This window comes from Pan troglodytes, chromosome 5 (genome assembly GCF_028858775.2).
Source record: "Pan troglodytes isolate AG18354 chromosome 5, NHGRI_mPanTro3-v2.0_pri, whole genome shotgun sequence".
Classification (NCBI taxonomy): Eukaryota; Metazoa; Chordata; class Mammalia; order Primates; family Hominidae; genus Pan; species Pan troglodytes.
In genome coordinates this window covers 13,351,778-13,378,046 of record NC_072403.2, presented here as the reverse complement: position 1 = coordinate 13,378,046, position 26,269 = coordinate 13,351,778, and the positions used below count along the sequence as shown (strand labels likewise).

At 39.3% G+C, this 26,269-nt stretch overlaps 1 protein-coding gene across 5 annotated transcripts in view; it reads right to left on the bottom strand.

Annotated features, from left to right (window-relative positions):
- Positions 1 to 975: 975 nt before the first annotated feature.
- Positions 976 to 26,269, bottom strand: part of RIOK1 (RIO kinase 1) — a 28,605-nt gene continuing 3,311 nt past the window's right edge. For 3 of the 5 annotated variants that reach the window (XM_063812075.1, XM_063812076.1, XM_527225.6), the window contains 16 exons: positions 25,690 to 25,894; positions 23,853 to 23,943; positions 22,211 to 22,280; positions 20,242 to 20,284; positions 17,932 to 18,024; positions 16,264 to 16,376; positions 16,082 to 16,162; positions 14,952 to 15,038; positions 14,419 to 14,556; positions 13,953 to 14,056; positions 13,619 to 13,725; positions 8,568 to 8,633; positions 7,567 to 7,686; positions 6,079 to 6,132; positions 4,631 to 4,783; positions 976 to 1,679 (listed from right to left, as the gene is read on the bottom strand). In XM_063812075.1, the coding sequence (XP_063668145.1) occupies positions 1,569 to 1,679; positions 4,631 to 4,783; positions 6,079 to 6,132; positions 7,567 to 7,686; positions 8,568 to 8,633; positions 13,619 to 13,725; positions 13,953 to 14,056; positions 14,419 to 14,556; positions 14,952 to 15,038; positions 16,082 to 16,162; positions 16,264 to 16,376; positions 17,932 to 18,024; positions 20,242 to 20,284; positions 22,211 to 22,280; positions 23,853 to 23,943; positions 25,690 to 25,894 (1,636 nt within the window). In that variant the 3' untranslated portion in view covers positions 976 to 1,568. Of the gene's footprint in view, positions 1,680 to 4,630; positions 4,784 to 6,078; positions 6,133 to 7,566; positions 7,687 to 8,567; positions 8,634 to 13,618; positions 13,726 to 13,952; positions 14,057 to 14,418; positions 14,557 to 14,951; positions 15,039 to 16,081; positions 16,163 to 16,263; positions 16,377 to 17,931; positions 18,025 to 20,241; positions 20,285 to 22,210; positions 22,281 to 23,852; positions 23,976 to 25,689; positions 25,895 to 26,269 lie in introns of those variants that run through there. The other 2 variants (XM_063812077.1, XM_054686612.2) reach the window with 2 other exon arrangements.

The window sequence follows — 26,269 nt, the reverse complement described above, 5'->3', positions numbered from 1 at the left end:
CCCCTATAACCCACTGTCAAATAAGCAGGGGCAAGCTTCAGTTTAAGTGAAAACTAGGGGTTGATTTATAGAAATTATTTCTAAATGCAATGACTACAAGAGTCACTTCCAACATAAAGTATATCATTAAAAAAATTAAACTGGTAATTTCTTTTAGTATCTGTACTATGTTGCGATGTAAGGTTTTATTTTATCTCACCCTCCTACCCTCCCCAAACCTGCTCCCGTCCAGTCTTTCCCATCACAGTAAGTGGCAACTCCAGTCATCTCAGTTGCTGCTCAGGTCAGAAACCCTGAAGTCACCCTTCACTCCACGCAATCTCATCTCTTCCCTTAGAATGTGCAACCACTTCTCTCATGTCTGCCACCATCCTATACCAAGCCATCAGCGTCTCTTGCTTGGGTTTACTTCAATGAATATACCCACTGGTCTCCCACCCTTGCTTCCTGATCAATTCTCCAGAGGCCAGAGTAATCCTTTTAAAACAGAAGTCAGATCATATCACTCCCCTGCCAAAACCCTCCCACAGCCGTACACTATCTGATTGCATCTACTACTTTCTCCCTTGATGATGATGTCTCAGCCCTGTTTCTGGAAGATGTCACGTACACTCCTGCCTCAGGGCTTTGCAACTGCTGGTTGTTCTGCCTGGCATGTTCTTCCTTCTTGTTATGCAAACAATTCACCTTCTTCAAGTATTTGCTCAAATATCAGCCCTCAGTAAGGCCTTTCCAAGAACCCTATTTTAAACTGCAAACTCCTTCATCTATAGGCGCCCTCTCATCTCTGCATTATTTCTCTCCATAGAATTTATCACCTGCTGATACACTGCTTTTTACTTACTTTGGTTAATGTCTTATCTTCCTATCAAAATGTAAACTACTCAAAGGTAGTAATTTTTGTCTAGTTTGTTTTCTGCTGTATCCCCAGCAAAATACTCAAATTTTTGATGAATGAATGAATATGACAAATGATTGAATGTAAAAAACTTTATGAACTGAGAGGTCCTAACTCCAAAAAGAACATTAAAGACGAAGTGTAAGAGCATTACAAATGATCGCCAATACACACAAAGGCAGAGTTGCAGTGAAAATCAACAGCCAGCTGAACTGTGGGTGAAATTCCCTTTATATAAACATGGCCTTATAATCAGATGATCTCAGATGGGTCTCTGGTGTGTACAAAGAAAGCAAAACCAATTTTCCCATGAGTGCCTCTGGACACTCATGTAAGAGTTACAGATGTTGACTACATTTAAACATTCATCATGCTTCCAAAAACATATTTGTAAGAGAAAAAAATATAAAAATAAAAATGTACAAAGTTCTTTATTAAAATAATAGCTTAAATAAATCCTCTGTCAACACCAGACAGAGTCAGTGACTGGATCTAGACTTAGAGCTTAGAGCTTTCTACATAGTTACATGAAAACATTTGAATCCGTCTTCACAGACAGTGCCACGATGACAATCTGGTTAAAACCAATAAGCCATCTTCCAGATGCAGCTTAGAGTTCAGGCGAGAAAAGGAACTGAGGAAAATGACTGTACATAATATGGTTCTCATTCTATTTGCCTTTTTTCGTCTTGGCTGTCTTCTCCTTTCTTTTTTTCACATGTTTAGGAATTTTGTTTTTTCTTTTCTCTCTCTGGGCTTCCTTGACCATCTTTTTTCTTTCCTGTAAAAAACAAACAAAAAAGCCAACTTTCATTCATTTGGAGTATGCATTTTTTGTTTTTGTTTTTTGTTTTGTTTTGTTTTTTAGACAGGGTCTTGCTCTGTCGCCCAGGCTGGAGTCAGTGGCGTGACCCTGGTTCACTTCAGCCTCCACCTCCTGGGCTCAAGCAATCCTCCCACCTCAGCCTCCTGGGTAGCTGGGACAACAGGTGTGCACCACCACACCTGGCTAGGTTTTTTTGGGGTATTTTTTGGTAGAGATGGGGCTTCGCCAGATTGCACAGGCTGGTCTCGACCTCCTGGGCTCAAGTGATCCACCCATCTTGATCTCCCAAAATGCTGAGATTACAGGCATGAGCCACTGCACCCACCTGGAGTATTCTTATTATGATTATAACTAAATAAAATACACACATAGAAGAATAAAAGTGAGTGTAATGTAAAGAAAAGAAAAGAAAATGACTATGGGTTGGTGGAGGAACTTGGGGTAAAAACTGTCTTTCAGCTTTTTCTTTTTAGAGACAGGGACTCACTCTGTCACTCAGGCAGGAGGGCAGTAGCATGACCATTGTGCACTGCAGCCTCAAGCTCCTGGGCTCAAGCAATCCTCTTGCCTCAACCTCCCCAGTAGCTGAGACTACAGGCATGAGCCACCATAACCGGCATTGAGCTTCCTCTTTTTTTTTTTTTTTTTGAGACGGAGTTTCTGTCACCCAGGCTGGCATGCAGTGGCGTGATCTCGGCTCACTGCAAGCTCCGCCTCCTGGGTTCACGCCACTTCTCCTGCCTCAGCCTCCCAAGGAGCTGGGACTACAGGCGCCTGCCACCACGCCCGGCTAATTTTTTGTATTTTTAGTAGAGACAGGGTTTCACCATGTTAGCCAGGATGGTCTCGATCTCCTGACCTCGTGATCCACCTGCCTTGGCCTCCCAAAGTGATGGGATTACAGGCGTGAGCCACCGTGCCCAGCTGAGCTTCCTTAATAGAAATGTGAAGACAGCCAAACAGAAATATCCCTAAGAATGTTATTAAATGTTTGCAAATACTTTTCTTTACAAGTTCCATATTCTAACAGAAATAGACATTGGAAAGAGACAAAATATGTATTTCTAGTAGACATATGAGAAAATATGCTAGCAGCTGAGTATGTCCCTCAGAAGTCTTGGGACCCACATTGTATAAGGTTTAAAGGATTAGACTAAGATGGAATAATCATAGTTACATAGCATTCAGTCAGCAGTGTCTCTTATGTCTATGGCTAGGGATTAAAGAAATACAAGAGTCCCTTCTTATCCATGGGGGATATGTTCCAAGACTCCCAGTGGATGCTTAAAACTGTGGATAGTGCCAAACCCTATAGATACTATGCTTCTTCCTATACATACGTACCTATGATGAGGTTTAATTTATAAATTAGGCACAGTAAGAGATAATAACTAATAACAGAATGGTAACAATATACTATAGTAAAAGTTATTTGAATGTGGTCTCTCTCTCCAAATATCCCACAGTATCATACTCATGTGACAGTAGCTTCTTCATTGGCAGATGCAGCCTCTCTGGTAATTTTTCTATTTTTTAGTCCAAACCTATTCCTGAATCTGTGTAACTATTCCTTACAGTAAATGGCCTGGTGTCACTCATTTCAGGGGAACCCTTGCCGAAACCTTTGAAACCTTCGTATAGGCTCAGTGCTTTCTGGTGCAACATGGTGCCGTCAACTGGAAGATGTTTTTGTTTACGTCTTTCACCCACAAATTTCATGCCTTTTCCATCTTAACTAAGCAGTTATCACATGCTATGGGCCTAAGTTTTGCAGTTTGGGGTGAGACAGCAAAACCAGCACAAACATCTTTTTCCTTCTCCACAATGTCACGGATAAAAGATTCTCACCAGCAACTTCAGCATATGATTCTTTTCCTTTTCTTATTTACTTTTTTGAGACAGAATCTCACTCTGTCACCCAGGCTGGCGTGCAGTGGCATGATCAGCTCACTAGAACCTCAAACTTCTGGACTCAAGGGATCCTCTTGCCTTAGCCTCCCAAGTATTTGGGACTACAGGTGCTCATCACCAATGTTTTAATAGAGACGGGGTATCACTCTGTTGCCCAGACTGGTCTGGAGTGATCCGCCCTCCTTGGCCTCCCAAAGTGCTAGGATTACAGGCATGAGTTCCTTGTTAAGTCAAGAATGGTCACCTTTCCACTTAAAGGAAGCATTTTATGGCTTCTCTAAAGCATACCTGAAATTCCAACATCACTACTCCTGTAATTTACGGTCATTATTAAGCAAAGTAAGGGTTACTTGCACACAAGCACCACAACATCACAGCAGCTGAACTGATAGCCAAGAAGGCTACTAAGTGACTAACGGGTGGGGAGTGTCGACAGTGTGAAGACGCTGGACCACGTGATAATTCACATTCCAGGCAGGATGGAGGAGGACAGCATGAATTTCATCACACTACTTAGGACAGTGAGCAATTTAAAACTTATAAATTGTTTACTTCTGGAATTTTCCATTTAATATTTGCAAACCAAGGCTGACTGCAGGGAACTGAAACAGTAGAAAGTGAAAGCATGGATGGGGGGACTATTATATGGTCTTTCAGATTCCAGAAACATCAAGCTGGGCTATAAATCCCTCTGAAATGGCTCTTCAGTATTTACCCTGGGTCAACTCTAACATCACTTGTACTTCATGTGAAATGTACTGAATTTAGTGCGTGCTCTGTCTAGGCAATGCCCAAGGTGCTCTGATGAGCAGACCAATCTCAAGATAATGTTACCACCAAAAGTCAAGTTCACACTTAGGTATTAAAACTGTAATTAGAGGTACTTATCAATAATGTTTTCAGCCATCATAATCTAGCTAGATCCTTGAGCAAAGAGAAATAAGAGCGGCTGTGCTCCCACGCTAAAGAAAAGGGGAAGGTATTTCATTGCTTACTTTTTTATCAATGTCAGGGTCCGTGGTGTGTTTCTTGGGGCGGGCATGGTCTCCCTGCTCTTCAGAGTCTGTGTCAGAGCACTCAGAGCTTCCAGTATCTTCTGAATCAGAACAAGTCCTTTCCTCCACTTGATTTTCTAGGAGTGCAGGGACCTTGAAATTATTAAAGAACCATGTTATTCTAAACAACACACAAACCAAGTTATGTGTTGTTGTTAAATGTGTTAATGCCAGAATTCAGATTTTAGGCTCGCAAATATATGTTAAAAACTAACATCCCGTACTGAAACATCAAAACACCAGAATGAACATCAGGAGGGAAACATGAAAGTAGCCACTCCAAGTAAGGCTCCAGAACATACTCAAATGAAGGAACCAGGGCTTTACTGCGTGACCTAGACCAACAACAGAGCTGTTCTCCTTCTTTCAGCTAATCAGGAGCATTTAGTTGGGATTGGGAAAGAGACAAAATATACATAGAGGTAGAAAATAAAGATTTATATGGATAACTTCACAGCTGTTTTCCTGTGAACCACATTTCTAGCAATAAACTAATCCAATTGGGAGGGAAAACAATATTTGAAGAAGAGAAATTTTCATTACTTCCTGAAATTTAGCAGTTGTCTAATACAGCGCTTCCTAGCAGTTTTTAAGAGTGAGGTTTCCCTTTTATAAGAGAAAAACAGATCTTTAGAAGTCAATTGTACAACAAGATATTCTAGCTTGCTGCAATAAAATCTTCATGCTCTGGAATCCAAAGCATAACTTCCTTATGACACCTGTTATTATAACTCAGAAATGCAAAATACCAGAATTCCCCTAATTCAATTCTTTCCACAGAAAAGACATGATTTTAAGAAAGCAAACTGTGATCCTTTATTTAAGTCTTCAATTAGGAAGATTTAAAAAAATAAAGACTGCTTTTATGACTGCCTAAGTTAGAATTACTTAATCCCTGCCCTTCTAAAATGTAAAACAAAACAAGATTGTTTTAAGAAAAAAGAACATTACAGGAATCCAGCACAGCAGGACTTGCTGAACTCATGAGATTGTTCTTTAACAAGTAATACCCTGGTAGGAGACTACATTCCAAAGTTCTCCTAAGCTGGTTGTAAAACCATCAAGAAGCACAATGGCTATCATTAAGAACTCCACAAATGACGACTAGGATACAAAAAGATAAATACCTCACCTGCAATCACTGAACAATTCAGAGACAGAAAGAAAAATAAATTAATTTCCAAATTTCAGTGCTGTGTTTAGAAAGAACACAAAAATGGCATTTCTGAAGATGTCCACAGACTTTGAAAGCAATTATAACATTTTAACAATATAAAATAATATTTAGTTCTAATAATATTAAATAATAATAAAAAACAGTATGACTAGAGTTTATATCCTTTAAAACTGTTTTCACATAAACAAACAGTAACACATGTTCTTCATACCTTCTGAACTCCTGACAAATCTTTCTTCAATCCTGTAACAGTCTGGTATAGAATCTTATAACCAAAAGGAAAAAAAAAAAATAAGGATCAACATAAAACTAGACAATGAAATATGCATATTGCACTATTAAGAACAATGTGGGTTAAATAATGTCTCCTATGATTATAAAAAGGTATCTAAAATTAATCTCACTGTAACACAGGAAGTTTATAATATTGATATTATTTCTGTCTACCAGATCTACTGGCCAAATCCAACCAGCCACCTGGTAGTTGTTTTTTTTTTTTTTGAGACGGAGTCTTGCTTTGTCGCCTAGGCTGGAGTGCAGTGGCGCGATCTTGGCTCACTGCAACCTCCACCACCTGGGGTTCAGGAGATTCTCCTGCCTCAGCCTCCTGAGTAGCAGGGATTACAGGTGCCTGCCACGATGCCCAGCTAATTTTTATATTTTTAGTAGAGATGAGGTTTCACCATGTTGGCCAGGCTGGTCTCGAACTCCTGACTTCAGGTGATCCACCCACCTCGGCCTCCCAAAGTGCTGAGATTACAGGTGTGAGCCTCCGTACTGGGCCTTTTTTGAGACAAAGTCCCACTCTGTAGCCTAGGCTAAAGTCCAATGGCACAATCTCAGCTCACTGCAGCCTCCGCCTCCCGGGTTCAAGTGATTCTCGTGCCTCAGCCTCCCCAATAGCTTGGATTACAGGAGCACACCACCATGCCTGGCTAATTTTTGTATTTTTAGTAGAGACAGGGTTTCACCATGTTGGCCAGGTTGGTCTCGAACGCCTGACCTCAAGTGATCCGCCCACCTTGGCCTCCCAAAGGGCTGGGATTACAGGTGTGAGCCACTGCGCCCAGCCTACCTGGTAGTTTTTACAGATACACATTTGCAATCAATTTGAAGATAGCAAACACAAACTTTGAGCCCCAATTAAGCAAAATATTATCTGCCCCACATCAAATAATTCCACTCTTCTTTAGTATACTTGTATTACACAAAAGTGTATTCAACTATTATTAAAGTATTTCTAATTTCACGAATAAAAATTGAGGGTGAATTTTTTTCTCTCTTGTTACATAAGGACCTACGTAATCACCTCAATTTTGTTTCTTGGCTTGCAAAGCCTAAAATATTTACTATCTGACCCTTCACCAAAAAGAAATTGTTCCTGAATGATGTATGTTAAAGAAATATATGTTAATGGACCTAATATAATAACCATTAATAGCCTAGACTTCTTTCTGAATCTTGTTTCTACAATTACAGCTTGTTGGATTCATTCAAATGTGTTACCTCCTCTCATAAATTCCAAATAATTCCCTTTGCGTTCAATGTGCACACAAGTTAACACAGATAGAGTTAGTCATTTCACTAGCTCAGAAGCCAATATTCACGATTAGGGGAACTTAAAAGGCCCAGATAGGTTTGGGACAGTCCCCTACCACTTTTGAAGAGCTGCTTGCTATATACAAACCAAGCTACTTACATTATCTTGTTGGGCATTCATGGCCATGTCCTCTTCCTTCAATTTCATAATTATGTCCATATCCCTCTCATAATTTTTCACTTCATTCAAGGTTCTAGGAATATATGCTCGCTTAAACACCTAACAGAGAGGAAAAGCAAAATCAAAACTGTTATTCATACACTTCTCACATTCACACAGCATACTCCTCCATCAGGTTACAGGGGAATCTATATATTCATTCATCCCCAACACTGATGCTTGGCTAAGCTGTCTGCACACACTGGTATCCCATCTGTGATGTGGTGTCCCAAAAGTAACACTACTAATGATAGAACACTAAATTTTGCATATGATTTATTTTAAGGAAGGGAAAAAAAACATTAGAGCTGATTCAAGATTATCCTTAGAATAACACTTCTCCTTCATTTTTATTCCAAAAAGCTTTTCTGAGCAGGAGGGAAAGGGGCGGAATTACAGTTGGCAAGCGCTGCCTGGCTATGCCTTATGAAACATACCCAGCTGCTACAGTGAAAAAGGTGGAGAGCTGCCGACAAACACAGGGCACCTCATAGTCAACCATTAAGAGTTGTGAGAATTTTTTTTAAAAGCCTACTATGGCTCCTTCACAAAAAAACACCCTGACTCGTTTTTATCAAAGCATAATATTTAAAATCTATAACATTTCTAGAATCAATATTTAAGTCATTTAAAAACTCACATTTGCAAACTAAAAACAGGCTTTTCCTTCTTGACGCCTATATCCTAACAGGCTCTTTAAAAATTTTCTCCATCTAGGACAACGGGCTAACAGGTTGCTGAGTGGACCAATACAGTGAAATGTAAACTATCCAACTTGGCTCACTTAAATCATTTACTATAATATATCTTAAGGAAATATTACCATCATTTGAAAAAGCTGCTTATCTATTTAAATCAAGTTTATGCTCTAGCAACATAAAAAAAAAAAACCCTCAAAACACAAGTGTTTCCAAAGGCTGTGAATAGATAATAAATCCTACCTCTTCATCCACATGATCTTGGCTAGACCGTTCTTCCTTGGTCCTTTGAGATGCTATTTCCATGGCCTTGGAAAGAAAACAAAAATGACTTTCTTTTATATTCAAACTGCAGAAGGCACATCCATGTCCCAGTTTTGGTACAAATTTGTTCCAATCTTTTTAAGTATCACCTCCTCACACTTAGGAAAGCATTTAGTGAGGTCTAATGGTACAAGTTAGCTTTCCAGCACAGACCTCACCAAAAAGGCTGCCATCAACCCAAAAGTAACAATAAATCAAACTCTTCTAGCCTAGGGGGATCCCTAGCCCCCCTTTTTCAAAAGTTATGCTACTTTTACTAAATTTAAATAATTAGCTTTTGCATTTAGTAAATGCTTTAGCATTTACTAAAGGAATACAGAGACCTAAAGAATGAAAGAACCATTCCTTAAATCCTGAGCAGTCGGCAAAGGGAATTGCAAAGGCTGGCTGTAAATCTTGAATATACGGCTTTATTGCTGCTGCAGTATAAACCACCGAAGAAAGCTCTCTGAGCAAACAATGACTGAAATGAGGGTGACAAAGATTCCAAAGGGTTCTTTTGGTTCATAAAACTGAGTGTTCTCTTCTCTATATAGAAGAAAGGAAAAAACAGTGGGAGCAGAGGTTTTTCTTTTTTTTTTTTGAGTTTAGACACGAAAATCAGTGCTGACCCAGGCACAGTGGCTCACGCCTCTAATCCCAGCACTTTGGGAGGTGAGGCCGGCAGATCACCTGAGATCAGGAGTTTGTGACCAGCCTGGGCAATATGGGGAAACTCCGTCTCTACTAAAAATACAAAAATTAGGCCAGGTGCAGTCTAATTACAGGCTCACGCCTGTAATCCCAGCACTTTGGGAGGCTGAGGCTCACGTCTGTAATCCCAGCACTTTGGGAGGCTGAGGCGGGTGGATCATGAGATCAGGAGTTCCAGACCAGCCTAGCCAACATGGTGAAAACCCGTCTCTACTAAAAACACAAAAATTAGCCAGGCATGCTAACATGCACCTGAAATCTCAGTTACTTGGGAGGCTGAGGCAGGAGAATCACTTGAACCCGGGAGGCAGAGGTTGTGGTGAGCCGAGATCGTGCCACTGTACTCCAGCATGGGTGAGAGAGCCAGACTCCATCTCAAACACACACACACACACACACACACACACACACACAAATTAGTCGGGAGTGGTGGTGGGCTCCTGTAATCCCAGCTACTGGGTGCCTGTAATCCCAGCTACTGGGGAGGCTGAGGCAGAAGAACTGCTTTAACCTGGGAGGTGGAGATTGCAGTGAGCCGAAATTGCACACTGCACTCCAGCCTGGGTGACAAGAGCGAAACTCCGTCAAAAAAATAAATAAATAAAAGAGGCCGGGTGCGGTGGTCCACACCTATGATCCCAGCACTTTGGGAGGCCGAGGCGGATGGATCACCTGAGGTCAGGAGTTCAAGGCCAGCCTGACCAACATGGAGAAACCCCATCTCTACTAAAAATACAAAATTAGCTGGGCGTGGGGGCGCATGCCTGTAATCCCAGCTACTCAGGAGGCTGAGGCAGGAGAATCGCTTGAACCCAGGAAGCAAAGGTTGCAGTGAGCCGAGATTGCCCCACTGCACTCCAGCCTGGGCAACAAGAGGGAAACTCCATTTAAAAAAAAAAAAAAGAAAAAGAAAAAGAAAGTCAGTGCTAAGTTAAAAAGTTGAGGAATAAAAATGACACACTTATTTATTCCATTAACAGATGTGATTGCCTACTATGGGCCAGATATTGGGTACTTGGCAACAGAGAAAACTCCTGTTCCATAAAAGTTCATAATTGAGGGTGACAGGATTAAGGACTTAGTATAATAAGTGACACAGTGTGACTACTTCTATTATAGTTGTAGGAGACTACACCTATGAAAACAATTTCTGCTGAAATCCCCCTCCAGAGAGCTTTCTAACCGGAGCTTTAAAGTTCACCAGGCGGAGCAAAGTTGAGTAAAGGCAGAAATGGGAAGGTATTGCAAGGAAATGGAAAAAGAGGAAAGGACAGGATAAAACCTGAAGACCTGGCCAGGCAAGGCGACTTATGCCTGTAATCCCAGCACTTTGGGAGGCCGAGGCAGGCCGATCTCCTGAGGTCAGGAGTTCGAGACTGGCCATGGCCAACATGGTGAAACCTTATCTCTACAAAAATACAAAAATTAGCTGGGCATGATGGCAGGTGCCCATAATCCCAGCTATTCAGGATGCTGAGGTGGGAGAATCACTTGAATCCAGGAGGTGGAGGTTACAGTGAGCTGAGATTGTGCCATTGCACTCCAGCCTGGGCAACAGAACGAGACTCCATCTCAAAAACAAACAAACCTGAAAACCTGTGTAGAGGCATACATGCCGTGTGTTCAAAACTCTATGATTCAGAGACAAAAATAAAAATAGATAAACTGGATCACATCAAAATTTAAAACTTCTGTGCATCAAAGCTTGCAATCAACAGAGTGAAAAGACAAGTCACAGAATGGGAATAAACGTTTGCAAATCACGTATCTGACATATCCAGAAAATACAAACAACTCAACAAAAAAAACCAAACCTGATTAAAAAAAAGACATGGGGCTGGACACTGTGGCTCATGCCTGCGACCCCAGAACTTTGAGAGGCCGAGACAGAAGGAGTGCTTAAGCCCAGGAGTCTAAGACCAGACTGGAAAACACAGTGAGACCCTGTCCCAACAAAACGAAAAAGAAAAAAAAAATTGGCTGGGTGTCATGGTCTGCACCTATAGTCTCAGCAGGCTGAAGCAGCTGAGGCAGGAGAACTGCTTGAGTCTAGAAGGTTGAGACTGTAGTGAGCCAGGATTGTACCACTGTACTTCAGACTGGGTAACAGAGAGACCCTGTCTCTTAAAAAAAAAAAAAAAAGACATTTCTCCAAAGAAAATATATAAATGGGCAAGAAGCACATGAAAAGATGCTCAACGTCACTAGTAATCAGGGAAACACAAACCAAAACCATAATAACATACACCTCACACTCATTAGGGGGTCTCTCATTGTCAAAACAAAACAAAAAACAAAATAATAGGTGTTGGTGAGGGTATGGAGATTAGTAAGTGCTGGTGAGGATGCGGAGCGATTAAAACCCTTGTGCATTGTTGGTGGTAACGTAAAATGGTGCAGCCACTATAGTAAACAGTATGGTGGGTTCCTCAGAAACTTGAAAATAGAAATACCATTTGATCCAGCAATTCTACTTCTGGGTGTATATTCGAAAGAACTGAAAGCAGCATCTTGAAGAGATATTTATACATCCATGTTCATAGCAGCATTATTCAGAATAGCCAGAAGGTATAAGCAACCCATATGTCCATCCACAGATGAATGGATAAACAAAATATAGTATATACATACACTGGACCATTATTCAGCCTTAAAAGAAGAAATCCTAGGCCAGGCGTGGTGACTCACGTCTGTAATCCCAGCACTTCGGGAGGCCGAGGCAGGCAGGTCACTTAAGGCCAGGAGTTGGAGACCAGCCTGGCCAACATGGTGAAACCCTGTCTCTACCAAAAAATACCCAAATTAGCCGGGTGTAGTGGCTCGCACCTGTAGTCCCAGCTACTCAGGGAGGCCAGGGTGGTAGAATCGCTTGAACCCGAAGGCGGAGGTTGCAGTGAGCCAAGATCACGCCACTGCACTCTAGCCTGGTGACAGAGTGAGACCCTGTCTCAAACAAAAAAAGAAGTTATCCTGTCACATGCTATAACATGGATGAATCTTGAAGACATCATACTAAGTGAAATAAGCCAGACACAAAAAGACAAATACTATATGATTCCACTTATAAGAGGTACCTAGAGTAGGTGAATTCACAAAGACAGAAAGTAGAATGGTGATTGCCAGGGGATGGGAAGTTGTTACTTAATGGGTACAGAATATCAGTTTGGGATGATGTAACAGGTGTGGAGATAGACAGTGGTGATAGTTTGTACCACAATGTGAATGTACTTAATGCCACTGAACCACACATTCAAATGGTTAAAGCATTAAATTTTATATTATGTCTTTTACCAGAATTCTAAAAAATTCTATATTCAGAAAGGCCTCTGAGGCCGGGTGTCGTGGCTCACACCTGTAATCCCAGCACTTTGGGAGGCTGAGGCAGGTGGGTCACCTGAGGCCAAGATTTCAAGACTAGCCTGGGCAACATGATGAAACCCTGTCTCTACAAAAAATACAAAAATTAGCTAGGTGTGGTGGTGTGTGCCTGTAGTCCTAGCTACTCGGAGACTGAGCTGGGAGGATCACTTGACCCTGAGGGGCAGAGGTTGCAGTGAACCAAGATTGCGCCACTATGTTCCAGCCTGCGTGACAGAGTGGGATCCTGTCTCAAAAAAGAAAAAAAAAAAAAAAAGAAAGAAAAGAAAAAAGAAAAAGAAAGAAAAGAAAAAAAGAGAAAGGCCCCTGAGAAACAAGGGAAAAGAATTAATGACCAAAAAACTGACAGTTTTCTTGCTAAACTTCCACAAACTTTGACAGTCTATGTAATCTTGCCAGATAATTGAAGTAAAAAGCTTGGATATCAAGTTGACTCAGGAGAAGAAAAAAAAAAAAAGAAAAAAAAAAAAAAAAAAAACCCTGGCTTTACCATTGGCTGTTGTGCTGTATTTTTGATTCTTCATCTGTTAAGTAGGAAGGAAAAGGTCTCAGGAAGCTGTCAAAATGAATAAACTACACTATGCAATCTGGGTCCCTCAGAAGTGTCAAGCAAATGCAATTACTGGTTAGCATCCCAAATCCAAAAGTCAAAAATCTGAAATACTCCAAAATCCAAAACTTTTTGAGCACCAACATTATGCTCAAATGAAATGTGAAATGGAGCAGTGAGGATTTTGGATTTTGATATTTCGGATGCTCAACTAGGGTAAGTACAAGGCAAATATTTCAAAACTGGAAAAAATCCAAAATCCAAAACACTTCTGGTCCCAAGCACTTGAGATAAGAGATACTGCACCTGTACTGCTATTTCCTATTCCTCCTTCCTCTCCCCATCTTACCTTTGAGAGATAAGCATCCATGTTCTCCTGTGTAATGGATGGATCTGTGACAAATGCAAAGAGCTCCCGCACAGTCATGACAGCAACACTGTGCTTCATAAAGAAATCTGTCAGAAGGAAAAACGTTAATGACAGCTTTTATGAGGAAAAGTATTATTATTCCAACTACCTTATAGAGAAACAAGGAGATAAAATTACATACCATCTCCCAGCAAATGGTTTAAGCGTCACTGCACCAAACAATTTAGTGAGAAAATTTTATGCCAACAGCTTAACTGAGTACAAAACCAAAACAGACCAATGAGCTGTTTCGAAAATTGCCGTTTCTACTCACCATTGACGTTGGTGCAATCCTTTCTCAAGAACTCCAAGGCATGTGGGTGGTCGTGCTCCACGGACTGAGACACATCAATGATATACACGCCTCCACCGTGGTACCTATGGGCCAGAGACACAGAAGCTGTGGGATGGTACTACTTTACTATGTTTTTCGTTTAAAATAAATTCTACTCTTAAAAGCAAGGGAAGTAGCTCACAAAATCACCAAGGTAGATAAGATGAGGCAATCTTGACTAACAGATGGAACTGGGAAAATTTCCAAAATCCATTCACTGTTAATGATCCAAGCAGTCAATTCGGTGACTAAGGTCACTGAAAAAAGGAATCCTATCTTATACCATTTGGAAGTCAACAATAAAACTTCAGAAGTTAGTGTGACTTCTTGGATTGGGATTTTGTTTATCATTTTAAAGGACACGAAACAACTGACAGGCAGTTCTTAAGAGACAAAATACACTCACAGCATGTTAAATTCACTGAGATCTGCATGGACGAGTCTGGCATCCTGATACATTCTTCTCATGTACTGAATGACCTGCAGGTACAACTCCCGAGCCTTGGATTCTGATAACTGGACATTTTTCAAGAGTGGTGCAGGCCTTGAATGAAAAGAACTAAGATAAAATGACCAAGAACAAGTTTTCTCGCTTCTTACTATACTGTTACATGCCCTTCTCTTCTACAACTCATCATGTGAGCTGTATGTGGGACAATCTGTCTCAATGCACATAAACCAAGAAGGTACCGGCAAATAGATGCTTTCCCAACACACTGTGTAAGACCACCCTCCAACACAGGACTAACTTGCTCCTCATTCTGAAGCATTTTCAGACTTGAAAAGGTAGAATACATTGATAACACTTATTCACTAATACAGTGGGAAAGATTAATAAAAGAAGTTATTCAAATGGGAAATATTTATATAGTGGATAAACTCAAAGAACTTAAAAATACAGTTCTGAGAATGCAATTATTAGCCCTTCCATGTACTTACATGTCATCTTTACCGATGAAACTCATGACAAGAACATGACTTCTTAGCATTATTGGTTCTGGACATGGTATCTCTGCTGTGTTTAGCCTGTGATATTATAACAAATAAAAGGACAACTGAAAAGTTGAAAAGGCATCTAAATAAATTACAACTGCAGGTCCCAAGATTAATATTGCTGTTAAGAAATAGCACCAAGGCCTCTCAAGTGTATTATAATATTTCATAAACTCTAAGATAATTTTAAGTGGCACCATTATGTACCACCGAGAATGATAAAACACTAGCAATTCAACTATTACATCCCATAACCTGTAATACCCAAAGCAATTCCAGAGATGTTAAACTGAAAAAAATGTGCATCTTACAATGGAGGAAATAGAGGAGATAGGTCCACAAGTATCTTTTGTGTTGAATAGCCTGAAAAATGCTTAATAAAAATAGTTGGACTCACACCTAATAGCTTGTTGAACACAAAAGACTTTCAAAACGAGTAGTACTTGCTCAATACTACACTATCCAATGTGTCACCTGTGTACACCATATAAAAAGTTATAAGACATTTTTTAAAACTCCATAATTTTCAGGAAACTTGATCTCAACTAGATGAGGCCTTTACCTGGTAAAAAGGTGTTAGTGCAAACAAAGAATATAAAAAAGGTGTCCAAAACTGGACTAAGAAAAGGAAACTATGATAAACAAAGAGTTCACGACCTAACAAGATTAGTCGAAAACTCCAATACCTACGAAAACATGACAGAGCATTATAACCATCTGATTGTGTCACTTTCCTGATTAAAATCCTTTAGCAGTTCCTTATTATCCTCAGTATAAATTCTAAACATTTTCAATGGCTTACAAGGCCTTCCAAATGATCTAGCTTTGTGGAATAAATATGAATTGTGGCAGTATTCTTTTGTAATGGATTCTCAGAATAGAAAACAACAGAATAGGAAACAATCTCTATTTGTCCAGAAATGTGTTTCTTCTGCTTACTTCAGCAGACCTAATAGAAATAAAGGCCCTAACAAGTCCCTACATTTGGGCAGAACCACACTGGGATCTGCTGGGAGGAAGGGCTGATGTTCATGTACAGGGCATAGGACAGACATACACACATCCCAGACAGTCACCTGATTAAGTTCCTCATTTCTTTTTCTGCCCAAGTTTTCACCATTTTCCTAGGGTTTCCTTTACAATAGCCATGACGAAATCTTGAATAAGAAAAATGTTTATTATTTCAATCATTCCATTATTGTTTTAATGTTTTAGGAAATAGAAATTAAACCAACTGGAGGGAAAAATCTGAACTTACCTGAATTCTCCACTTACATATTTATCCCGATCTTTGAACACCAAAATAGAAGTTTTATAGATTTTGATTGCTCTGCTCTCTCCATTTGCTGTGCTAGCATGGTATACATTAGCCTATATTAAGTCAAAAAAAAAAAAGAAAATGAAGTTTATGTTAAATAACTACTTTTTCAATCTATTTGATTCTAACCTCAAAAGTCAAGTGAACTGAAATAACATGCATAAGGAATACCACTGTCTTTTGAATATGTGAATTCAAATATAAAACATTACATCAAAAGGACAGTAAACATAGCTCCAATATACAAATACAGTCACGTGCCACATAACGTTTTAGTTACTGACAGGTGACAGACCGCATATATGAGGTGATCCCGTAAGACTATAACAGGTATTTTTACTGTACTTTTTCTATGTTTAGATAGATAAATATTTACCATTGTGTTACAATTGCTACAGTATTCAGTACAGAAACCTGTTGTACAGATTCGGAACTACCGTATAGCCTGAGAGTGCAGTAGGCTATACTATCTAGGTTTGTATGAGTATGCTCTATAATGTTCTTCGCATAATGACAAATTTGCCTAATGATGCATTTCTCAGAAAGTATTCCCTTCATTAAGCAATGCAAGACTGTACAGTAAAATCCAATTTAAATATAGGGGAGAAGTGGTTTCAAACTTTTTTATATCTCAAGTATATGCAAAATAACTAAAGACATTCTTAAATCCAGTGATTTAGGTAAGGCGTGGAGGCTCATGCCTGTAATAGCAGCACTTTGGGAGGCAAGGCGGGTGAATCACTTCAGGCCAAAAATTTGAGACCAGCCTGGTCAACATGGCAAAACCCTGCCTCTACTACAAATACAAAAATTAGCTGAGTGTGGTGGTGCACGCCTGTAGTCCCAGCTATTCGGGAGGCTGAGGCAGGAAAATTGCTTGTACCTGAGAGGCAGAGGTTGCAGTGAGCTGAGAACATGCCACCACACTCTAGCCTGGGAGACTGTCTCAAAAAAAAAAAAAAAAAAAAAAAAAAAAGACTTTAAAAAAAATTTAAAAATCCAGTGATTTATAAGTTGAATTTTACTGAGAATTGCTTCCAGCAGAATGGGTTTTACACTTTTAAATAATTGCTTTAAAAAAAAAAAAACAGAAACTATATTGAGCCACAACACTCACATATATTTATTAGCTGGCCCTTTCAAGAGCCTGCAGACCCCTGCCATTATAGCTGAGTAAATCACAGTAAGAGTTTCCTTCAAGCTGGAGTAGTCAATTTGGAGTCAAAAGGATTTCAGAGTCTTCTCTAACAAACAGAAGGCAGTATACCCGTAGGTAAAGAAAAAAATAAGAAAGACTTGCTGACTCATAGAAACATAACCATAAACCCCTGGCCCCATGAGTAATTTATTTTATTAGAACTCAGGCCTGTAATAATCTGACCATCTCACTCACTACTGGGCACAACTAGTTAGACTCAATGATCCAATGCAGCAGCGGTAGTGAAAAGGGCGTAGTTATATGTACAACTTCCTCTCTAACCATGAATATTAATGTGTATGGCTTTGTTTTTCTTTCTTCTTAAAGGCATAATGTAGTTCTAAGTGCCAGTTTCATCTGGTATCTGAAATAAGAAAATTAAATATCCAATCATCCAATGAAGAGCTCACTTCTTTTCCTGTGCTAATGCAGCCATTTATCTCTGTTATGATTCCTCTAGTCAACATCTTGAATAAAATCATTCTTGTTCTGGGATCCAACACCTAAAAAGAAATGCAAAAATTAAAAAGTTCCAAAAGACGGTACCAAATTTTCCTCATTAAAACCTGTGACAATCAATAAACAGCAGAGCTTAACTGTACGACGCTATCCTGGTTGACTAAATGAGAGTCACTATTTGGTGCTTTTATTCACTCTAATTGTTAATCAGTAAAATGTCAGGTAAAGGCCAAAGGAACCAAAGGCAAAACCAACTAACAAGTTCATCCAGTCATGGAAATCAAAGGCAACCAAGTTCAAGAGAAACAGAACTCTAGGCTATTAGCTAATAGAAATATAATGCAAACTACATAAATAGTATTACATTGTTCTAGTCACTACACTGAAAGTAAACAGAATCAGGTGAAATTATCTTAATATATTTTATTTAACTCAAAATATCTAAAACGCTATCATTTCAACCTGTATCAATATAAAAAGTCATCAGTGAGATAATCCTTGTTTTTGACACTAAGTCTCCAAACTCTGGTGTCTTTTGCATTTAAAGCACATCTCAATTCAGACTGGCCACATCTCAAGTGCCCAGTGGCTACCGTCGTGGACAGGCAGCTGTAAATCAGGGGTCAGCACTCTCCGGCCCATGGACCAAATCAGACCACAGCTTGTTTTTCCTTAGCTTGCAAGTTAAGAATGGGTTTTACACTTTTAAATGATTGCTTTGAAAAAAAATCAACAGAAACTATATGTGAGCCACAATGCTCACACATATTTATTAGTTGGCCCTTTCAAGAGTCTGCAGACCCCTGCCATTATAGATTAGTAAACCACGGTAAGCATTTCCTTCAAGCCAGAGTAATCAATCTTGAGTAAAATGGATTTCAAAGTCTTCTCTAACAAACAGAAGGCAGTGAATTTAAAGGCTGTTCTTGTTTATCTCTGAAACTAAAGCAGCCAAATATTTGTATGCAATTTCTAAGGATACCAACCAATAACTCCTTGTGGCTCAGGCAGGCCCTCTAGCCCTCATGGGGTGAGACGGTATTATAAACTAGCCAAACTCAACTATACTTTAGGGTCCACCTTCAATGAAGTGGCTGGGGTCACACCACAAACCTAAGGTTAATATAAACAAAACCACCTGGGAAGACTATAGGACTAAAAACCAAATCACGACCATTGCAACTAGAGAAGAATGAAAAGGCACTAGTTTCCATTCCTTCTCTACTGCACAGGTAAGCAAAGAGGGGAAGTCAGCTGGCTGAGTATGGGCCTCTAGGTACAGAACTGTGCTTCTGCGAAGTTGGCAGTTAGACAAGTCAGGGGCATAGGAAGAAGTAACAAACCAAATGGCTTAAGAACAAAACAGGGAAAGAGAAATGATAAATTTACACACAAGCATATATTTTATATAGACAGCTGAAGACACCAGCTATGTACTCTATCATTCAAAATTAATTTTGAAAGACAAAAAGAATTTCCTGCCAAAAATAACCCTAAAGTTATTTAGGGTCTTTGAAACTTAAGGCTATCTCATTTTTCCGAGGTGAACCATACTTTGTTTTCGATTACAGAAATAAATCACAAAATAAACTAGGGGACAATGAAGACACAGACCCCAGACCCGGCTTCTGTCTAATGGTGGAATTCAGAACATGTGTTTGTGTATATGGGTGGGGGTGGTGGAGAGGAGTGGTAGGTGGCAGAGGCAAATGTTCTGACTCTTTTTACCACTTTCTTCACATCAAAAATCTGGGCCAAGGCTAATATCCAATCACATTCTTCGGAATGTGGGAAAATTAGGGGCCAATTTTTCCCCATTCTTGAATAGAAAGAATAAAACAAGCATAATTTCTAAACAAAGGATTCCTAACTGGAAATTTGAAGACATTATCTGCCCCTCTCTCTTTTACACCCACACTTCCTGCTTTGTGGCAGATACCCTACCTATCTTCTGGGAAAGCTCACAAAATTCCTATGGACCTTTTCTAAAAGATTGCTGGTCTGATCATCTCTCCAAGAAGGGAAAGCATCGCATGGTGGCTCTGCAAGGCCACTGAAGGACCATGACTCTAATTCATCCAATAGTCCTATAAAAGCAAGATGTAGGTCTCTAAAATCGAAACTATAAAAAGGAATAATTTTATATAGGAGTAATTTTAGGTAACATTAGCATTAAGCAAAAAGGATAAAAGCAAACTACAATTCAAAGAGAAAAGAAATGCTAATTAAAAAGAAGAGTTTGCAACACATTTAAATTGTACCTGTTCTACAGTTGCTCTGTCTGCCTTATCTTTGATGCGATACCTAACCAAAAACAAAAACGTATAGTTGACACATTCAAAATTCAGTGAGAAGCCAAAATCTTCTAAATGTAGATAATTTCATGAAAATTCCCAAGTAGGTAGTTTCTCTAAATAACAGATTTTATGATATGATTGTAGATTTTTCATTACTCAGTGAAACTTTCTTCATTTCCCCTGAATACCAAAATTCAATTCTGTATTTTGGCAAAAGGAGTATGTATACAGTAAAAAGAAAAATCTATTCCTATTTCAGAAGCATCAAAGAGCCGCCAGGGTAAAGTGAACTATGCTGAAAAAGAGAAAACATTGAGTATATTTGTACTGTCCTTCACATCTTTAATGATTCTGTTAGCACACAATTAAAGTCTTGTCTTCTTTTTTTTTTTAAAGAGACAGCATCTTACTATGTTGCCCAGGCTAGGCATAGACTCCTGGGCTCAAGTATTCCTCCTGCCCCAGCCTCCACATTGAGTTAGTCATTTACAGGGCTTTCTGTTTAGAGGCATTTTCTAAGAAGACACAAGTTTTTTTGTTTTTGTTTTTGTTTGTTTGTCTTGAGATGGAGTCTCGCTCTGTCGCCCAGGCTGGAGTGCAGTGGCACGATCTCGGCTCACTGCAAGCTCTGCCTCCCGGGTTCATGCCATTCTCCTGCCTCAGCCTCCCGAGTAGCTGGGACTACAGGCGCCCGCCGCCAAGCCCGGCTAATTTTTTGTATTTTTAGTAGAGACAGGATTTCACCTTGTTAGCCAAGATGGTCTCGATCTCCTGACCTTGTGATCCGCCCGCCTCTGCCTCCCAAAGTGCTGGGATTACAGGCATGAGCCACCGCACCTGGCAGTTTTTTTGTTTTTTAAAATCGTTTCAAGACAGTATTCAAATGCAGACTCTGATTTGCTTCTGCTTATATACTGAGTGACTCCACCTAGCACACTAACCTAAACTAATAAAGGTTTAAACACAAAGATTCAAACAGATACCAGTGAAATAACAAATAACTATGGTGTATCTCAAAAAGCTGATACCTCTTGGACATAGCAATAAATTGGAAGAAAGCTGGCTTTTAAGTTCAATTCTCACAGTTAGTTGTATGATCTTAGTGTCGTTTTCTATAATATAGTGATAATACTTTAGAGTTATTAACATATAAGAGAAGTTACTCAGATCTTAAACAATTGGCTTTGAGAACAGAAGTGTAAACAGAAACAGTTCTCAGTTATATCATTAGTTCATAGTCTTCCCTTAAATTTTTAAAAATACTTCATGGGAAAGAATAATTCTTAATAAATTTTAAGGGAACATTTTTGCACATTTTAGTTTAAACTGAAATCTACAAACACTGTTCCCCTCATGAGAACACATTTATAAATTTCATGAGATTATAGTTTTACCATGTATTTCTTAAAATTCATTAATTTTTATTTTATGTATTTATTTTTGAGACGGAGTCTCGCTCTGTGGCCCAGGCTGGAGTACAGTGGCACGATCTTGGCTCACTGCAACCTCCACCTCCCAGGTTCAAGAGATTCTCACGCCTCAGCCTCCTGAGTAGCTGGGATTACAGGCGTGCACCACCATGTCTGGCTAATTTTTGTATTTTTTGTACAGACGTGGTTTCACCATGTTGGCCAGGCTGGTCTCAAACTCCTGGCCTCAAGTGATCCCCACAGCTCGGCCTTCTGAAGTGATGGGATTACAGGCGTGAGCCACCACACCCAGCCAAGATTCATTAATATTTTTAATTCACAAAGGCATAGGTTATCCTAATTTAAGCTAAGGAAAACACACACACACACACACACACACACACCAAAATAATGATTGGTTTAAGTATACAAATGAACATCCTCTATAAAAGAATTATGATCAAGGTGCTGCTTAATCTAGATTAGTCCTTATCACCCATGCATATTATTAAAATATTACTTACATATCTGCTTCCTTTTGTCTAGACTTTTCGGTGACTTTATTTATGACGGAATCAGTAACATTTAGCTTATCTAAAATACAAGAAACCCACAATGTAAACAATATGTAAGACGAAAAGACATTAACAGAGTTGCTGAACAGGGTATTTCTCCCCTCTTCCTTCTCTTCTATACTTTCTAAATGTTTTATTGTAAATAGAATACAGTTTAGTAATGAAAACAATGTAATGTTTTTAAAAGTAGGCACTAAACTGTGTTTCCTTCATAAGTGTCACTTTCATCACTACAGCTATAATATTTGAGCCACAGAATTCTAGATGCAGAAATTCTTCAAAGATAATAATTTGCATAATAAATTTCAGACACTTGCTAGTACTCCACATGACTAATAAAACTGCCTGAATTTCAAGTTTAATTCTAAAAACTTGTTTCACTTCAAGTTATAAGTCTATGATAGGCAAAGAAGGCCCTAAAATACTTATATTAATTTAGCATGTATTGACAGCTTATATGAGAAACACTGTGTTAGGTTTAGAGTGAAGATCCACAAGAATAGAAAGATGGCTTTCCTTCCTTCCCTCCATCCCTCTTACATTTTCTATGAGGTGATGATTCAAATTAACATTCTGATGCCTGGTATCGAACAGGTCACTAAATAATTAACACCTACACAAAAAACCTCTAGTGAAACTGTATGTAACTATATTCAATACTCTAGTATTTTCAACATCCTACTATGAGATAACCCTATTAGAAAATCTAAAACAGGCCAGGCGCAGTGGCTCACATCTGTAATCCCAACATTTTGGGAGGCTGAGGCGGGCAGATCACTTGAGCTCAGGAGTTCAAAACCAGCCTGGTCAACATGGAGAAAGCCCGTCTCTACAGAAAATACAAATTAGCCGGGTGTGGTGGTGTGCACCTGTGGTCCTAGCTACTTGGGAGGCTAAGGTGGGAGGATCGTCTGAACCCCAGAAATCAAGGTTGGAGTGAGCCAAGATCGTGTCACTGCACTCTAGCCTGGGTGACAGAGTGAGACCCTGTCTCAAAAAAAAAAAAAAAAAAAAACCTAAAACAGAACAGACAATACTTAAATGGGTTTTTGTAACATTACATTCCTATGGCAAGTGGGAAAACAACCAAAATAGCATAAGCTTAAGTCTTTTCCTAAAGTTATGTTTTTAAATTACTACGATTTTTATTTTCTCTAAACATTATTGAGTTAGTAACACTTGAATACATTCATTCCTTTTTTCTTTTTCTTTTTTTTTTTTAAGATGGAATTTTGCCCTTATTGTCCAGGTTGGAGTGCTACGGCGCAATCTCGGCTCATCACAACCTCCACCTCCCAGGTTCAAGGGATTCTCCTGCCTCAGCCTCCCAAGTAGCTGGGATTACAGGCATGTGCCACCACGCCCAGCTAATTTTGTATTTTTAGTAGAGATAGGGTTTCACTATGTTGGTCAGGCTGGTCTCAAACTCCTGACCTCAGGTGATCCACCCACTTCAGCCTCCCAAAGTGCTGGGATTACAGGCGTGAGCCACCACGGCCAGCCTTCATTTCTTGATCTAATAAAATTATACAACACTCCATGGTTTTTGAAAAATGTCCTCTTAGCCCAGTGATGTATTTTGTAAACTCACCTAAATTAATTTTATTCTCAAATTTCCGTAAGACCTTGTCTGCGGGAGTAGACATTTTGGCTGAACTGCTGTCGGAGGCCTGTCGATTTGCCTAGAAGGGAATTCCAGAGTCTAAGGCACTAGCTGTAAAAACAAACCTAAGATTCATCATCACATTTCCTTAGTTCATACTTAGCTATTAAAGCATCAATACTTAGAGGAGTATCTTAAGGAAAGGTAAGAGTCAATCAAATTGGCTCAAAAATTTTTTTAAAGAGCATTGGAAACAGAAGGTTAAAATTACTGACTAAAAGAGTCTGCATAATCCGTTTTTTTAACTTCTCTATGATTCCTCTTATTATAAGTAACAGATTAAAATTAAGTGTAGTTTTCTAATTTGACTGGTTTATAGACTTAAAATTTGAGAATGTTCATTTACCCCCAAAGTATATAATAAAGAGCTAAGACCAGCATTAAGCTGGTTCAGAATTTCATTTTGGGCCCAATGTCTCAAGAGAGGGAAATATTAAGTACGAGGCTCAGCACTTACGCTGGTGCTATGCGCAAACTTCAATAATGAAATTGCTCAAAGCCTCATTATGAATCAATGAAGGAGTCACCAGAACAAGACGATATAAAAATGCGAAATTTGTCGTCACTCACAATGTGGTTATTTTAAAATGCATACATTCTGGTCCATGATATAGCCATTTTATTGTTGTTGTTTTTTACAGACAGAGTCTCGCTCTGTTGCCCAGGCTGGAGTGCAGTGGCGTGATCTTGGCTCACTGCAACCTCTGCCTCCTGGGTTCAGGCGATTCTCCAGCCTCAGCCTCCCGAGTAGCTGGGATTACAGGCGCCCACCACCACGCCCGGCTAATTTTTGTGTTTTTAGTAGAGACAGGGTTTCGCCATGTTGGCCAGGCTGGTCTCAAACTCCTGACCTCAGGTGATCCGCCCAGCTCGGCCTCCCAAAGTGCTGGGATTAGAGGCATGAGCCACTGCGCCCAGCCGATATAGCCATTTTAATGGTCAAAGGAAGACTGCTGGATTAACCTTTATGCTCCAGGAAGATGTACCACGTTAATCCTATGGCCTTACAAACTCCTAACACACTTGGTACTTCCAGTATGAGAAGCAGCTGTACGTGGTTTGGTAACTTTTTTTTGTACATGGTAAATAATCACAAACATATTCCTATCTCATTAATACAGTCTTCCATTACATCTTTTATGGCTGTATAATGCCTCATTGTGCGAATCAGTCCCATAGCAGGTTTAATCCCGTTCAAGGTTGCTTCCAATGTTCCTCTACCATAAACAATCCTGGAGGATCATTTTTGTAACTAAGTCTTGGCACACTCACAGAATCGCTAAGTCAAAGTATTTTGAAGCTTTTAAAGTTTTTATCGCATACCAGCTTATCCTACAAGTAAGTGCACCTATTTAGTTGACCATCAATGATATGTTTTGTCTTTAACAGTTTCACAGGTGAAAAAACGGCATCTCTACAAATTTAATCTGCATTTCTTTAATTACCAATGAGGCTGAACTTTTTTACCATGTTTCTTAACTATTTGTAGTAAACTGCCAATCCATGCCCTTTCCCATGAAGATTTTAAGCTCACAATCTTTATAACTCTTTTTAAATTTACAGATTCTGGAAAGAATCCACACCCAGGAAATTATCAGAAATACAGAAAGGATGAAAAGTGAAAATCAGTAAAGGCTGAGGCTACAGGACAATATAACATGAAGAAAATCTTTTAGTTATTCAATTTCAGAATCACAAAACAGCCTTTTAAAAAAGTAGACATAAGCAGACTACATAAAGATGTGCAGGATCCTTTATAAAATACCTGTGGGTTGCTTCCTCCATTCCAGACATAACCCTTGGTGAGTTTCCCAACTCCTTCATCCCAGTCCCAGTCATCATCATCATCATCATAACCCTCCTCCTCCTCATCTTCTATTTCACCTTCACCATTCTCATTCACATTGTCTTGAAGGTCTTCAAACAGAATGTCATCCTTCTCTTTGACTGTCTTCAAGTCTCTGTTTTCACTAGAAATAACAATGTTTTATTATTTCATAACAATATTTCCACATACCCTAACTGATCTCACATATTTATGATGTAAGATATTAAAATATTGATAAATCTAAAAGATTATATGTTTATATAAAATACACCTTCCGATAAGCTCCATCTCCTTAAAACCATGTTCTCCTGTTTTCCAGTTCTGTTGCAGTTGTTTGCTCATTCTCCATGCCCAAAGCCTACTATTCAAGAAGCACATCAAGTTAAATCTGCTTCTGCCTTGTTGAAGTTAGAAATTATATTGTTATCTTCTCTGCTGAATAAACAACTCAGACCAGTATACCAGACTTGACTCTAGGAAAATCATTCGCAGAGCTGCTTTAGAAAATCTCTAGGAA